A 15,943-nucleotide genomic window follows, 5' to 3' on the forward strand; every position below is an offset into this window, starting at 1 on the left:
GCTTGGGGCTGCCCACAGGCCAGGCTTGCTTTCCTGCTCCCGGATCACCATGGCGACCGGGGAGCAGGGAAAGTTTGGGGCTGCCCGCAGGCCAGGCTTGCTTTCCTGCTCTCGGATCCTCATGGCGACTGGGGAGAAGGCGCAGCTGGAGGCTGCCCGCAGGCCGGGGTTGCTTTCCTGCTCCCGGATCAGGCCCAGCTGGAGGCTGTCCTCAGGCCAGGCTTGCTTTCCTGCTCCCGGATCACCATGGCGACTGGGGAGCAGGCAAAGTTTGGGGCTGCCCGCAGGCCGGGCTTTCCTGCTCCCAGATCAGGCGCAGCTGGGGGCTGCCTGCAGGCTGCACTTTTCTACTTACCGATGGCCGGATCACCACAGTGACCCAGGGCCCAGCGGCACTTTCCTGCTCTCCAATAGTCATAGGGTCCCGGCTGGGGGCGGGGCTTATGCCCCACTGCCCAGGGCTGCACATGGGGCCCGGATGGCACCTCGTGCTGTCCCACCCTGCCTGTATTATAGGATAGAGGCCTGGTGCACGGGTGGGGGCTGGCTGGTTTGCCCTGAAGGGTGTCCCGGATCAGGGTGGGGGTCCCGCTTGGGTGCCTGGCCAGCCTGGATGACGGGCTGATGGCTGTTTGCAGCTGGTCACACCCCCTTCAGGGTGGGGGTCCCCACTGGGGTGCCTGGCCAGTCTGGGTGAGGGCCTGAGAGCTGTTTTCAGGCTGGAGGGCAACTGAAGCTCCCAGCCTCTCCTTTTTTTCTTTTTTTTTATTCTGGGATTTATTTACCTTCTATAGCTGTCACTGGAGCTGAGAGCCGGCTCCAGCTCTGAGGGCTGAAAGCAGGTTTCTGGGTCTGTTTGGCTTCTATAATTGAAACTCTGTTGCCATCACTTGCAGCTCTAGCTCTGAGGCTGAAGCTGGCTGAAAGCAGGTCTCTAGAGCTTGTTTAACTTCTATAATTGAAACATTGTTTCTTAGAGTGTAGCTTAGAGCAGGCCGGCAGGCCGGGAACGTTGGCTTCCTCCTTCACTGGAGCAAGCAAATTTCCTGTTCGCTTCAGCTGCCAGGCTGCCGGCTGCCATCTTGGTTGGCAGTTAATTTGCATATCCTGCTGATTAGCCAGTGGGAAGGGTGTCGGGGTTATGGTCAATTTGCATGTTTCTCTTTTATTAGATAGGATAGGATAGTGCTATCTTGCTATGCAATTAATTATTTAATCAATGTTTGAAGCAGCCCTTTTAAAAGTTCTCTTTAAAAATTCTCAAGTATTGTCCAATTTTTTTATATCATGTTTTAGAGATGCTTTTTATTTTATTTAAGTGTTGGTAACTAGGCCATGTTCTGTGAACATTTAGCCCAACTTTCTTATTTGATTGTTTTTTTAATGAAAAATTGTTAATGTTGACATTATTGCAGGTGTTCCCTTCTCCCTCTCCTCCCCCCATTTGCTCACCACCACCCACTGCCACTTCCCCCTCCCTTGGCCTTCATCAAACTATTGTCTGTGTCCATGGGGTATGCATATATGTTTTTTAGCTAATTCCTTCACCTTCTTACCCAGTCATCCCCACCCCTATCCCTTGGGCACCAGCCAGTCTCTTCCATGTGTCATTTGAGGGGATTTTAGGAATTGTCCATAAAGACTTACTATATTCAGATTAGATGTTCAGAACTATTTTTTTTTTCATCTTTGGCTGTGGTGCCAGATAATTTAGGTCTAATTTGATATATTTTAGCACTTATGAGTTGAGTAGTTTGCAACAGCCAATTTAGGAAAGGAATTCCTCTAGTACAATGGAGCAAGCCTTGATTAGAGTACCAGGGCTGTCAGTTACTGGCTGTTGACTTTGGGTAAGTCACTTAAATCAAGACTTGGTTTCCCTATTTGGGAGTCTGATGGTCAGCTCTTCAGTAGTGCTAGGGTTTTTTAATTCTGTAATTAATTTTTCATACCCAGCTGTAAATTTTACATGATCATTAATTATCCCCCATGGATTCCCTACTTAATTTTTCCTTTTGATTTATATAAAGAACATATTTTTATCCCTTTTGTATATCTTCTGGTATAACTTTGAGTTTCCCTCCCCACCCCCCAATTGATACAATTTGGAGTGCCCCTATATTCTCTTTAATTTAGAAATCTTTATTTAAATGAAAGGTTAATTTACCCCATGATACTTTCTTTTCCAATTAATCATGTAATTTTTTTAACTTTTGGTTCCTAATGGTAGGGCTTTTAAACAATTGCCACACTATCCTTCCTTGTCATCTGTTGACCCCAGGCCAGTCCTCTGTTCCTAGGCTGGCTCACTGGCAGTGTCTTTACTACTCCTTTCAGTACCCACATGGATGGTCTTCTCAATATTCTGGCTTCTCAGTGTTTTATTTCTGGCTTCTCTCTTGTCCTCCATCCTACCTCATCTTCTCACTCGTAGTCATACCCCTGACTTTGTCATTGCCAGTAACTGCAGTTGCTTATAAGCATCCCTAACTCTGACCTCCATTTCAAACCTCTCCAGCTAACTGCTTCTAGTACCTCCATCCCACCAATCTTTTGACCATATTGATTCTTAAAATTCATGAAATCTACTGACCTGTCACAGTTTCTTACTCCCCTGATGGCCTCTCTTCCCTTTATACCTAGTTTATATTTCATGTTATTATTTGCTTGGCAAAATCCAATTCTAATTCAGTCTATCTCTCTGTCTAAATCTTAAATCCCTGAGCTGAACATTGTTGGAGCAACACATGTCATCTTGTCAACTGATATCACTTTAATTTCAAGACTAGTATTCTCCAAGGCTGGCTCATGCTGTCTACCATCATGCTGCATGTTCTGGGCTATTCTCTCTTTTATACTTTTATTTCCTCTCGCACTGTCTTCTCTATTCTTACTCTTGATAATACTCTAATTTCATATTTTATTAAGAACATAGATGCAACTAATAGAACTTTGATCAGCTCTCACCACCGTATGCAGTATATACATGTTCCAGCATCAGTGCTCGCGTTTTTTATTCTTGTTTGAATGAAAGTAAGGGTTCCTGTCAACATCTCCACACTTAGACTCCTTCCTTTTTTGTCATCTTTTAAAAGACATGGTTCTTTCTAGTCATCCTTTTTTTCCTCTCTCTATTTCATTAATTTTTCTCAAAATCATCAATTTTCCCTTCTCTACTGGTTGTTGCCCCCCCCCCCCCCGTACAGCAAAATTTCTGCAAATAATTGCCATTACTCATGGTCTTCAATTTCTCTTCTATTCCCTCTTGAAATGGGCTTTTGTTTTCTCCCTCCTTCCTACTTGCAGACACTATTATGTTGAGGTCACCAGTTATAACATTTTCAGCCTCATCTTACCTTCTGGTAGCATATAGCATAAGTTGATTACACTCTCTTAGAAGCACTTTCTTCTAGGCCAGCACATTCTCCTAGTTTTCATGCAAACTCTTTGGCTTTTTTTTTTCCCTTCTCAATTTTTCTGATTTATTTCTTACCTCTTGCCTTTGTAACATTGAATTTTTTCTCTCTGTGTTCATTTAAATTTACTTGGTAATCTCATCTAGTTCTGTGTTTTCATTTATGCTATTTTTATGCGTAAGACTTTCATATATCCAACAGTCAAATTAATAGCTTTATCTTAATATCTGAAGGTATTTCAAACATAATATCTCCAAAACCGAACTTCTGATATCTTAACATGCTTCTTTGTGGTTTCCCCTTTTTTAGTTAATGGCAACTCTCTTCAAGCTGCTCAGGGCAAAAGCCTTTGAATCATCTTTAGCATTTCTCTGACTCATACTCCACATCCATTTCATCAGCAAATCTTTTAGACTCTATCTTTAGACTATATCCAAAACCTCATACCTTTTCTGCTGTTATGATTCATCATTCTTACTGGGATTATTGTGATATCCTGTAATCAATTTTGCTGTGTCCATCCTTGCCTATTTATAGGCTATTCACCAAATATCAGCCAGAGGGATCCTGTTGAAATGTCATTTCAGAGAATGCCATGATTTTGCTCACTGGCTTCCTGTCAAGCTTACCTACTTGACTCATTCTCATAGTTAAAGTTTACAGTGACCTACAAGGCCCTCTCTCTGTGCCATCTTCCCATACTTTTCTATTAACTCTTCAACTTTGTCTTCTCTCACTATTTCTTACTCCAGACCATTCTGAACTTTTTGTCTTTCCCCTGATGCGCTAAAACATGCTTATACCTCAGGACCTTTGCACTAGCTGATCCCCCTGTCTGGAACATATATTCCCGTGGGTGTATGCATGGTATACTTCCTCACCCTTCATCTCTTCCTTTAAATGTCACATCTCAGTGGGTCTTTCCCCATCATCCTATTTAAAATCATAGTAGGTCCACCTGCTCCCCCAGTCACCTACTTCCTGCTTTACTATTCTCCATAGCACTTGTTATCATTTAACACACTATATATTTTACTCATTTATTTTGTTTTTGTCCTTTTCCTGATTGGAATATAAATTCCATAAGGATAGAATTATTTTCCTGCTGTATCTTCTGCATCTAGAATAGTGTCTATATAGTATTAGGTACTTTGTAAATGTTTGAATACGTGTGAATTTTTAGTCTTCAGTATCATGATTCTTCTGGTACAAATAGAAATTCAGCCTTAGGGGTTAGTAATTTTTGGAGATGACACTTAAATCCACAGCTGTCTTGGCTAATGGTGTAATCACTGTATGTATTATTAATTGACCCATTGGGACACTGTGTGTATGAATTTTATATCAGGTTAATTGCATTATAACACAGAAAGTCATCAGTATTTTACATTTTATGTGTGCTCTTCCCTCAATCATTACCTGTTTGGGAGAAAATAGAAACAGATTTTTAACATTTAATTCATGTTGAAGCAGGGTTTTGTTTTGTTTTTTTCTAGATCATAGAAACATGAAGAGAGTTAAGCTATTTCCTCAAATTAAGCATCTTTTGAAGTAAGAATTCTGATAAACTCAACTTTTCTGCCTTCTAGGAGCAAAACGGGCTATATTTACTGAGATGAAAAATATCTGAATCCAGGGAACCAGAAGTAGTAAGGAATAAATAATAACACTGTTCCTCTGGTTCAGATGGTTCAGGTATTCCACAGGTGTGGATTCCTACAGGTGGCAGCTGGAATCTGTGTTCATTTTCTGCCAGTGAATTGTTCTTAATTCAATGGAATCATAAATTTTCAGAAATTATCAAGCAGCTCACAGTCAAATAGGGAACTGATGAGGGATAGAGGTCACAGTCAGAAGGTAGTCACAGATCGGGATGAGTAAGAATCATACTTTAAGTTTTTGCAGCTGCTTTTAGAGTGCAAACTGTAGGATGTGTCTAGTTGGCATTTTCTAGCACCTGCTCTATTTATGGTTCATATTCAAAAGGACTGATTGAGCTGAAAGTTAATTCTATGTGCCAAGAAGAACTGGTATCCCTGTATTATGGAACTGAAATATGAATCATAGATCTGTTCCCAAACTTTAAGACTGTGGCTATTGCTTGTGTCTATCCATCCAAGTTCCTGAAATTAGAATTTTTCATGAAATGCTAATATGGTTTGAGAGGTGGTAAAATTTCAGATGAGAAATGAGTTGTGTATGCTAGTAACATTATACCTTGTGGTTTCAGTGGAAAGCCTAAGGTGTTTGTTTGTCAAGCTTCTTTAATTTGAAAGAATCTCAGACTCCAAATTCTGCCTCCTTTTTAGTGGGCATAGCTGAAATCTATGGTCAGCTCTTTGAGCTTCCACTTACCTGCTGTGCTTTTGGAGTCTCTCGTAGGCACAGGGGTCAACCGAGGATTTAAGAAGATTTAATGCATACATTTTGGGGTGCCCTCATGTAGTGCCCTTCTTTTAGGGACTAGTGCCTCAATTTCCAGCCACTAGCAGTTCCAGACTCCATTCTTTGACACCCCATGCCGATAAGACTGTCTGTCTGTCTGAATTCTAGCTGTCTCATGTCTCAGAAACTGGGGAATCACCTCAAGGGATATGCCTTATATATGTCATGCTCATCCACTGCAATTCAGTTCTTCTAAGGATCCAATCTCTTTAAGTTTAGGTCTTTTTTTTTTTGCCTCTCCAGTGCCTGTAAGTAGTTGTTTGTATATTTTGTTCATTAGATGTGTGAGGTTTACTCTGCCATTATTGAAATTGGAACCTCAATAACTTGGGATACATAGAGTTCTCATTATCATTCCTGTCAAAATACTTTCTCATTTTCATTATAACTTAATCTTTGAGTCATGAGATACTTAGACATATGTTTAAAACTTTGTCTAACATAAGGATTTTCTAATTATCTTTTTGTTAATAATTTCTAGCTTAATTCCATAATGGTCAGAGAATATATTCTATATTACTTTAATTCTTTGAAACTTGTTGAGATTAGATTTATAACCCAGTATATGGTTAATTAATACCAGTGTTCTCTGTTAGGTGTATAGTGTCTTTATCAGTTAAATCATGTTTGTTGATGGTGTTCAAATCTTATAAAGTTTTTACTTTTATTTTGGTATGCTTTATCTATTAGTTACTGAGATTGGTATGTTAAAATTTCCCACTATCTTGGGAATTTATCCATTTCTTTTTTCAGTTCTGTTTGTTTGTTTGTTTATTTATTTATTTGGAGCCCATGTTGTCATAAGAGTTTAAATTTAGAATTATGTCCTCCTTGTGACATGAACTCTTTTAAAGAATGAATTTTCCCTCTTTATCTCTCTGGTAATGCCTTTTCCTTTAAAGTCTACTTTGTCTGCTATTAATGTAGCAATTTTCTTTGTGTTTTTTTTATTGTATATATATTTTTCTTTTTATTTATAACTTTCTGATATCTTTATTATTTATTTTATTTTAAGTAGTTGGATTTTGCTTTTTTTAAATCTCAGTGTGACACCCTGTCTTTTAATTGTAACATTTCAATTACTTAGTTAATATAATTACTATGTTTGCATTTAAAACAGCTATCATACTAGTTATTTTCTATTTCCTTCACCTGTCCCTTGCTTTTTTTCTCCATCTCACCATTACCAACTCATTGACTTTTCAGTTGTATTGTGCATTACATTACTCTCATTTGTCATAATAAAATGATTTTATTTTCTTATTTTAGGAAAAGATAGAGTTTTTAATACCCCATTGTGTGAACAAGGAATTGTTGGATTTGGGATTGGAATTGCAGTCACTGGTGCTACTGCCATTGCAGAAATTCAGTTTGCAGATTATATTTACCCAGCTTTTGATCAGGTAGGAAGATTGCAGTTTACTATAATTGGTCATTTCTAAGGTTAAGTCCATGAAGTGTTAAAGTTTTGCCTTTACCCTCCCTATCTTAAGAACTTTGTGCTACCTTTGAGCTAGTGCATTACAAGGTATGTTGTTATGGCATATATGTAAAGATCTAATAAAGGGTCGAAGAAAATGGATGGGAATGAAGGACTCCCTGTGACATGTCCCTTCTCTTCTCCCTTCTCAGATTGTTAATGAAGCCGCCAAGTATCGATATCGCTCTGGGGATCTTTTTAATTGTGGAAGCCTCACCATCCGTTCCCCTTGGGGCTGTGTTGGCCATGGGGCCCTCTACCATTCTCAGAGTCCTGAAGCTTTTTTTGCCCACTGCCCAGGAATTAAGGTATACTCATTTATGTACTTTATTTGATCTCCAGTTGAGGTTTTCATTTTGGTTCATTCTATTAATATTAACTAAAATGCTTATCACAGGAAAGCAAACAGGATTTTGGGAATTCATGTAAACCTTTTAAAAAGAGGGCATAGTTTTGTTTTGTTTTTTATATTCATTAATCCATTGCTCAGATTTATAGAGTATTCTTTTTGAAATAGTACCTGGCTTGATATTAATAGTACCTGATATTAATTTTAGGCTTCACAGAATAAGACTGAGAACATAGTTGGTTTATCTTCCTCTGTTTCAAAGCTCTGTTTCCTTCTAATAGGTCTTTTTCATTTAAATTAATAAATCTTTTTCTGGGGTAAATTAATAAATCTACTCTTTAATTCCTAGTCAGAGGGATAGACTTTTGCTTTTAGTCTGTATGTTTTTAAACAGACTGACAGAGGCCTCTGTTACCCAGGTGTGCTTTTCACTCCAGGGAAGGTAATATTTGCTCTAACAGTGAAAGTTGAAGCATCTTTCTTTGCCTTCCACAGCGGTCTTCAATTTCTATAATAACTTGGGTCTTTTAATAAAAACATTTTGCATATTTTCTTTTCATTTTTTACATCATCTTCTTTTCTAGTTCTATTTACTAGAGAGCTTCCTTGGGAATCATTATAAAAACTCATAGATATGTTCACCCACGGCTGTGTGTCTGTTTTTTGATAACATGAACTGGTTGTGAACATGTGTTTATGTTTTTTTTATTTGTTTTTTTTTTCCTCCTAAAGCAAAGTCATAAAGTTTTCTCAGTAGAGTACAGGTTGCATAACTTTTCGATGTAAGCTGGAAGTGGTAAGTTGGGACAGAAGTCACAGTTGAGGAAATAGTTATTTTTGTGCTTGAGCTGAACATTGATTCACATTTAATGTTTATGATGTTACCCAGTATTTTTAAGAACACATCTTTTCTCTCAATCCTCTACTTTCTCTACCCTCTCCCCCTTTCTCTTTCTTTAATCCCAAATGAAAATTGTACATATAGTACAAAATGTTAAAAATAAACACATGTAGAAAGCAGAAGAAGAAAAAAATAAAGTGGGAACATAAGATAAAGACATTGTGTTGTGGTAAGCACTGTGTCCAGGAGTTAGTTTACAGAAAATGGAATAGTGTCCTTCAATAAAAATGGTATGAAAATGATTTTTGAAAGCCAAATATAGCTTGCTTCAAGGAACCTTATTTAAGCCTTTGTGATAAATTCAGGTTTATTTTAATGGTAACTTTTTCTATGTAACTCTTGTCTTTATGCAGTTATTTAGTAATCATTGAAAATTAGATGCAAGTTTATGATTTGAGGTAAAATGGTGTACAAACTTGAGCTGTGTATCAGTCAGAACTGGGTGAGAATTCCTGGTGTAGCAAGCGATGTAACCTTGGGCAAGCTATTTGACCTCTCTTTAAGCTTTAGTCTGCATTTCTAAATTGGGGAAAATAATAATAGCTACCTTGGCGAGTTGCTGTGAACAGTAGATGAATTAGTCCACATAGTGTTCTTGACCCAGTTAACACATGTGCTACCTCCTGTCATTACCATTTTCTTCATTATCAACCTCATTCCCAGGAAGGTTCTGGAATCTTTTCCTGTTAGCTGGAAGTGTGCAGTATCCACACATTTCTTTAGCTTTGCATTAACAATGTTATAGTGCTTGATTGTAAAGTTCCGTGGATTACTCTTTCCTGTAGGAAATGCAGACCATGTTTTTCATGGAAGAGGAGATTTTGATATTTAAAATTGGAGAAGAGAGTTGCATACCCTTTGGAATTAGCTGTAGAGTATTAGTAGAAAATATTTATTTATTTATAGATAAATACAGAAAGATACTGACAACTTTACTTTTTTGTTTTGATGAATGCTTTTTGTAGAATCCTTTTATTTTTTATGTATATGCAAGTTTAGCTCATTAGGAGAAGAGCATTTTTAATCACCAGAATATGATGGGCATCTAAAAAATGTTGAACATGTGGGCTATTTTGGGACAGAATGTAAATTTTTATTAAAAATTATAATTAGGCTAAAAATGCCAGATTTCTATTTTTAATTAGTAACAATTGGTTATTTAAATGTCAACTCTCCTTATAATGAATTTGCTGGGATACATTTTTACTGAAATTGTCTTTAAAAAAATCTGTTTTTGCAGGTGGTTGTACCCAGAAGCCCTTTCCAGGCCAAGGGACTTCTTTTGTCATGCATAGAGGATAAAAATCCTTGTATATTTTTTGAACCTAAAATACTTTACAGGGCAGCAGGTAAAGGTTTTCTTTATTTTATATTTGTGAATATCTTCATATTTTTTGTTTCTTACAGTTCAAAAAAATTATTTTTCCTTGTAAGTTTGGTTTATATTTACCTTGTAGAAAAATTCTGATTTGTTCCATATTTAGTTTTTTCTCAGTTGTATATTTTATGTTAAGTTTAGGGGAAATCTATCTAGTCATTTTATATTTTGATTGTGGAAAAAGAAGCAATGTGAATTATTTGAGAACATAGGGACTATGGTCATCTACATAGTTGCTTAGTAAATGTGGGTTGAATGAAAAAGTGAATGAGCTTATTATACTAAATAACATTAAATGCCCTTATAGCTGAAGTGTCTATATAGGTGTTAATCTAAATTAGAATACTTTGAAGGTGAAGGAGGCACTATTAATGCTGTGACATCAGGACTACATTGGGATGACTGTCTAAGGAAAACTGGTGTACAGTCATGCTCCTTTTAGCTTAAAATTATGATTCTGTAAACACTCATCTGTGACTAGAAATTTTAACATCAAATGATTTGTTCTGTTTAATGTATATTTTGAGTCCAGGAAACATTGCTTCGGCAAATCATTCTTTTCTTTGAATAGTTAAGCTTAAAAGTATTTTGTTTTAGTGCAATGTGATTTACATATAATAAAATGCATAGATATTAAGTGTTCAATTTGATAGATTTTTTGACAATCTTACACATCAATGTTACCACTGTGCAAAATATGACATAGAGAAGCGGTTCTCAACCTGTGGGTCGCGACCCCTTTGGGGGTTGAACTACCCTTTCACAGGGGTCGCCTAAGACCATCGGAAAACATATATAATTACATATTGTTTTTGTGATTAATCACTATGCTTTAATTATGTTCAATTTGTAACAATGAAAATACATCCTGCATATCAGATATTTACATTACGATTCATAACAGTAGCAAAATTACAGTTATGAAGTAGCAACGAAAATAATTTTATGGTTGGGGGTCACCACAACATGAGGAACTGTATTAAAGGGCTGAGGCATTAGGAAGGTTGAGAACCACTGACCTAGAGGGTCTTTTCACAGTGAATGACTGGGATATGCAATGCAAAGGTCACACTCTGACCACCTTACCTGTTGAGCCTGTGTCTGTGGCGGCTGCTGCTGCTGGTAAAATGTGCCTGCTGGCTGCTGTGATGGTGGTGGTGGCTGTTGTTGTTGCTGCTGCTGCTGCTGCTGCTGCTGCTGCTGTTGCTGCTGTAACAATGATACATCCTGCATATCAGATATTTACATTATGATTCAGTTATGAAGTAGCAACGAAAATAATTTTATGGTTGGGGGTCACCACAACATGAGGAACTGTATTAAAGGGTCGCGGCATTAGGAAGGTTGAGAACCACTGACATAGAGTATTTCCATCATTTCAGAAATCATGAATTAATTCATCTTCCCTGCCAGTCCATTATCCCTATCCCAAACTTAGCCACTTTCTGCTTGCTATTACCATAGGTTGTTGCACATTTTGGGGCTTTATATAAATGAAATCACACAGTGCTATATATGTTCTTTTGTGTTTGACTTCCTTTGTTCAACTTAATGCTTTTGAGATTCATTCATATTGGTGCTTATATCAGTAGTTTATTCCTTTTTCATTGCTAAGTATGAATAGATCATACTTTGTTAGTTTTTGACTATTTTGTACAAGGACTTTTTGTGTGAGTGTGAGTGTGTGTGTGTGTGTGTGTGTGTGTGTGTGTGTGTGTAGCCTGCCTCAGAGCTTGAGTTAAGCTAGGGACATTCCTGGACATATGATTTTTTTGTTTTGTTTTGTTAATCCTCACCTGAGGATATTTTTCCATTGATTTTTAGAGAGAGTGGAAAGGAGGGGGAGAGACAGAAATGTTGATGTGAGATAGACACATAGATTGGTTACCTCTCACACTTGCCCCTACTGGGCCAGGGATCAAGCCTGCAACCAAGGTACGTGCCTTTGACTGGAATCAGATCCGGAACCCTCAGTGGATAGGGCTAATGCTCTATCCACTGAGTCAACTGGCTAGGGCTGTACATATGTTTTTGTGAACATTTTACAATTTCTTTTGGGTAATAAACATCCAGGAATAGAGTCATTGTGTCACAAGGTAGATGTAAATTTAGCTTTAAAGAACTTGTCTAAGAGAGTTTTTCAAAGTGATTGTGCCATTTTATACTTCCATTAGAAATTTATCAGAGTTCTAAGTTAAACATAACTTGGTCTTAAGTTAAACATATTTTAAATTGAATCTCTAATTTTTAGAAACTGTATTATCATCAATATCCTATTATGGGATAAAAAATAATTAATGTAAGAATTTAAAATCTTTAGGTGAATAGGAAATTGATGGTATACACAGAGTAGCTATTTGATTTGTAATAATTTGGATACCTTTATGGGAATTATATTTTTAAGGCCAACCAGTTATAGCTAATCAATTAATGAAGATTTGTTTTCAGTATTTCATAAATGGAAACTGCAAAAGAAACATTTGAAAAAGTAATTCACTTTGCTGAAATTTTGAAATCAGGATTGGTTAGGGAAATGTTTAATGCTATAAGATTCCAGTTAAGTGAATGAGCTTGAGAAATTTGTTGTAGGTTTGGTCCTGAGGGAGATTATGAAAATCTCTGATGAGGATCATGGATCAGAAGTTTTTCAGAAGTTTCCCCATGATTATGTGCTATTTCAAGGACACTCACTCTGAATGTTTTCTTGACCCCCAGTGGCTCAGTAGAGACCACAAAGGCTCTAGTTTTTTCACAACTAGAGAGCTTCTCTGCAGAAGAAAGGAAAAAAAAATGTTACCCACCAAAGTCTTCATATGAATGTTCTCTAGGTGGTGATCAAAGTTGATCCCAGGGCCAGCAGCATAAGATTCCTGAGAGTTTATTAGAAATGCAAATTGTCAGTCTTCCTTCATGACCTACTGAATTAGAGACTCTGGGAGTGAGGCCCAGCTGTCTCTATCTTAGTAGTTCTCCTGATGATTCTGACTCATACTACATTTTGAGAACCACTGCTTAAGGTCAGTTGCTTATCTACATTTACTTTATTTTATTACAAGAGGCCTGGGGTCCCGGATTGCGAGAGGGCACAAGCCAGGCTGAGGGACCCTACTGGTGCATGATCAGGGCTGGGGAGGGACCACAGGAGGGCTCCAGGGTGTGTCTGGCCCATTTTGCCCAGTCCTAATCGGCTGGACCCCAGCAGCATGGTAACCTACTGGTCGGAGTGTCTATTCCTGGTGGTCAGTGTGCATCATACCTACCAGTTGAATGGTCAAATGATCGAACAGCCGCTTAGGCTTTTATATATATAGACTAGAGACCCGGTGCCTGAAATTTGTGGCTGGGTAGGGTCCCTAGACCTGGCCAGCGATCAGGGCCAATCTGTGGGGATGCTTTTAACCCATGGTTTTCTTTGAGTTGTCCTCTGGTTTGAATTAGTATCTTGCAGCTGACCATATTCTGGTTTTTGCTTTTTTTGGGGTAGGGTGTGGTGGAAGGGAGCTCTGACTGGTCTGATATTGATTCAATTGCTGTCTACATGCAGCCAGCTCTTCTTTACCTGTGTGAGCTAATCTCTCAGGTATGCTTCACTGTGAAGTAAATGCCAAACTTCCACTTGTTTGGAATGATATGAAAAGAAATGGAGCATTGTGATTCAGGTATCTGAGGTACCTCATGGAAGACATGTCTGTATTGACAATCAAATGGATCTATAAAAGAAGGTGCTTTAATTTCAAAGTCCAGAGTAGCTTGATGATTTCTAAGTAGTAGCAATAGGAGAACTTTTGGTATCCTATATAATAAAAGGGTAATATGCAAATCGACTGAATGGTGGAACGACTGGTTGCTATGATGTGCACTGACCACCAGGGGGAAGATGCTCAATGCAGAAGCTGCTCCCTGGTTGTCAGTGTACTCCCAAAGGGGGAGCGCCGCTCAGCCAGAAGCGGGGCTCATGGCTTACAGCTGGGGGGAGCTTCTCCCGCTTCTGTGGCAGCTAAGGATGGCCATCTGCCAGACATCCCCCAAGGGCTATCGGACTGTCAGAGAGTGCAGACCGGGCTGAGGGGACCCCCCAGCCTGGTCTGCGCCCTCATGGTCCAGGCCTCTAGTCTGTAAATAATCATTAAATGGACTTTTTTCTTACGGTCTTTCTTCTTGAATTTCCAACATATACTTGGAAATAGTTAAAATCTTTGGGACTAAAGATACGGCTGTTTACATTTAGATTTTTGAAAATAGGTTCATGTTGTGAAGGCTCATAGAATAATAAATGTAGATGTATATTATATTATAAATACCAGGCTGATAATTCTTTGTGAAAATAATTGGGAGTGGTGTTCATTACATAATAGCTCAGTTAGGTTAATTATTCAGTAATGTTAATTAAATGGAAAGTAGTTGAGTATAAGTAAAGATAACTTTTGAGTAGTTCAAGGCAATGTTTATAAAATCGATGCACATAAGCCCTTACGTTTTATTTGTGGGATGATATAGAAATATTCATGAATTAGGCAATCCCAAAACAATTAGATATATTAGTTAGGCTTACTCCATAATAAGGCTGTAAATTAAATGGACATTTTATTTCTCTCACATAAATATCCAGATTGCCAGTCCATGGCTGAGGTGGTGGCTCCTCAGTTGTCAGAGAAACAGGACTCTTCTGTCTATTAAAAGAAAAATATAAGTGAAAGGAAAAGATAATCTCTGGTAGTTTAACCAGACATTTTAAACAGATAAGAAATGGCCAGAATATAGTCTAGAGAAATAAAGAGAAGGAAAATATGAAAGATGTTGAGTATGGAGGGGGAGTGAGTAAATATAATTAAGGAACAGAGATGCGTGCATTTTCTAATAATGTTCATTAACAGAATTTTGTGGACAGAAAAGTAATTCTCTGTCATATGTTTGCCATTCTGCTTCATCAGGACTAGAGTGATATAGTAGGAAATATTTTAGGAAAGTATCAACTATTAACTGCTTTTCTCTCCAGCATCATTAGGTAAGATGTTATTTTCCCAAGTCTAGAGTTGATTCTATACATAATTCCTGAAGTAAATAGGATAGTAGATAAAGAGTTCCTTAGGAAGCTAAAGTATAAGGCATCCATAAAAGTTAACTTGCTAACTCAAAGAATTTTCCTCTAATGCATAATTTTTATCTATGTCTATATAATTTACATCAGTAAATACTGTTCAAGATTGATTCCATTATAGTTATTCAAGGCTTTAGCTTATAGTTGTAGTGCACATCTTTCTCTCATTAGTTCATCTTTTGGCATCTATTGGTCCATTATTTTCCTTGTAGGACATATTTTTTCCATGGCCACTACTCTTACCCCTCTCCATGTGGTCTTTAAGGGGCTGCTAGTCATCCTGTATGATGTTATGTAATGGACGTGTGACTCAAGCCCAGCTTTATGACTTCTTTGGGATTTTATACATGTACATAGAGCTGTCCTTTCTATGTGTGGTTTGCCTGGGATAACGTGAGACTGAAGCCAAGTCCCCTGTCACTTAATGAGAGTCGCTAGTGGAAGATTGTGAGGCCGAGCAGATATGTTTATTGAAGACTAGAGGCCCGGTGCACAAAAATTTGTGCACTGGCGGGGCGGGGGGAGTGTCCCTCAGCCCCACTTGTGCCCTCTGACAGTCTGGGACCCCTCGGGAGATAACGACCTGCTGGCTTAGGCCCGCTCCTGGGTGGTAGAGGGCAGGCCCAATCCCTAGGTGCAGCCCCTGGTCGGGCTCAGAGCAGAGCCGATTGGGGGGTTGGGGCACCGCCCCCTGTCACACTCAAGGCAGGGTCGATGGGGAGGTTGCGGCGCCACCCCTGTCACACACAGAGCAGGGCCAATCAGGGGGGGTTGGGGCGCTGCCCCCTGTCCCGCACAGAGCAGGGCCCATCAGGGGGGTTGGGGCTCCCTACCCTGTCACACACAGAGCAGGGCCGATCAGGGGGTTGGGGAGCT

General features: G+C 38.6%; 1 protein-coding gene across 1 annotated transcript in view; it reads left to right on the forward strand.

The window, feature by feature from the left end:
* Window positions 1-15,943, forward strand: part of BCKDHB (branched chain keto acid dehydrogenase E1, beta polypeptide) — a 220,415-nt gene that overhangs the window by 53,057 nt on the left and 151,415 nt on the right. The window contains exons 4-6 of the mRNA XM_005869953.2: window positions 7,131-7,264; window positions 7,494-7,649; window positions 9,832-9,940. Coding sequence (XP_005870015.2) covers window positions 7,131-7,264; window positions 7,494-7,649; window positions 9,832-9,940 — 399 coding nt within the window. The remainder of the gene's footprint in view (window positions 1-7,130; window positions 7,265-7,493; window positions 7,650-9,831; window positions 9,941-15,943) is intronic.

This window comes from Myotis brandtii, unplaced genomic scaffold (assembly GCF_000412655.1).
Source record: "Myotis brandtii unplaced genomic scaffold, ASM41265v1 scaffold31, whole genome shotgun sequence".
Lineage (NCBI taxonomy): Eukaryota > Metazoa > Chordata > Mammalia > Chiroptera > Vespertilionidae > Myotis > Myotis brandtii.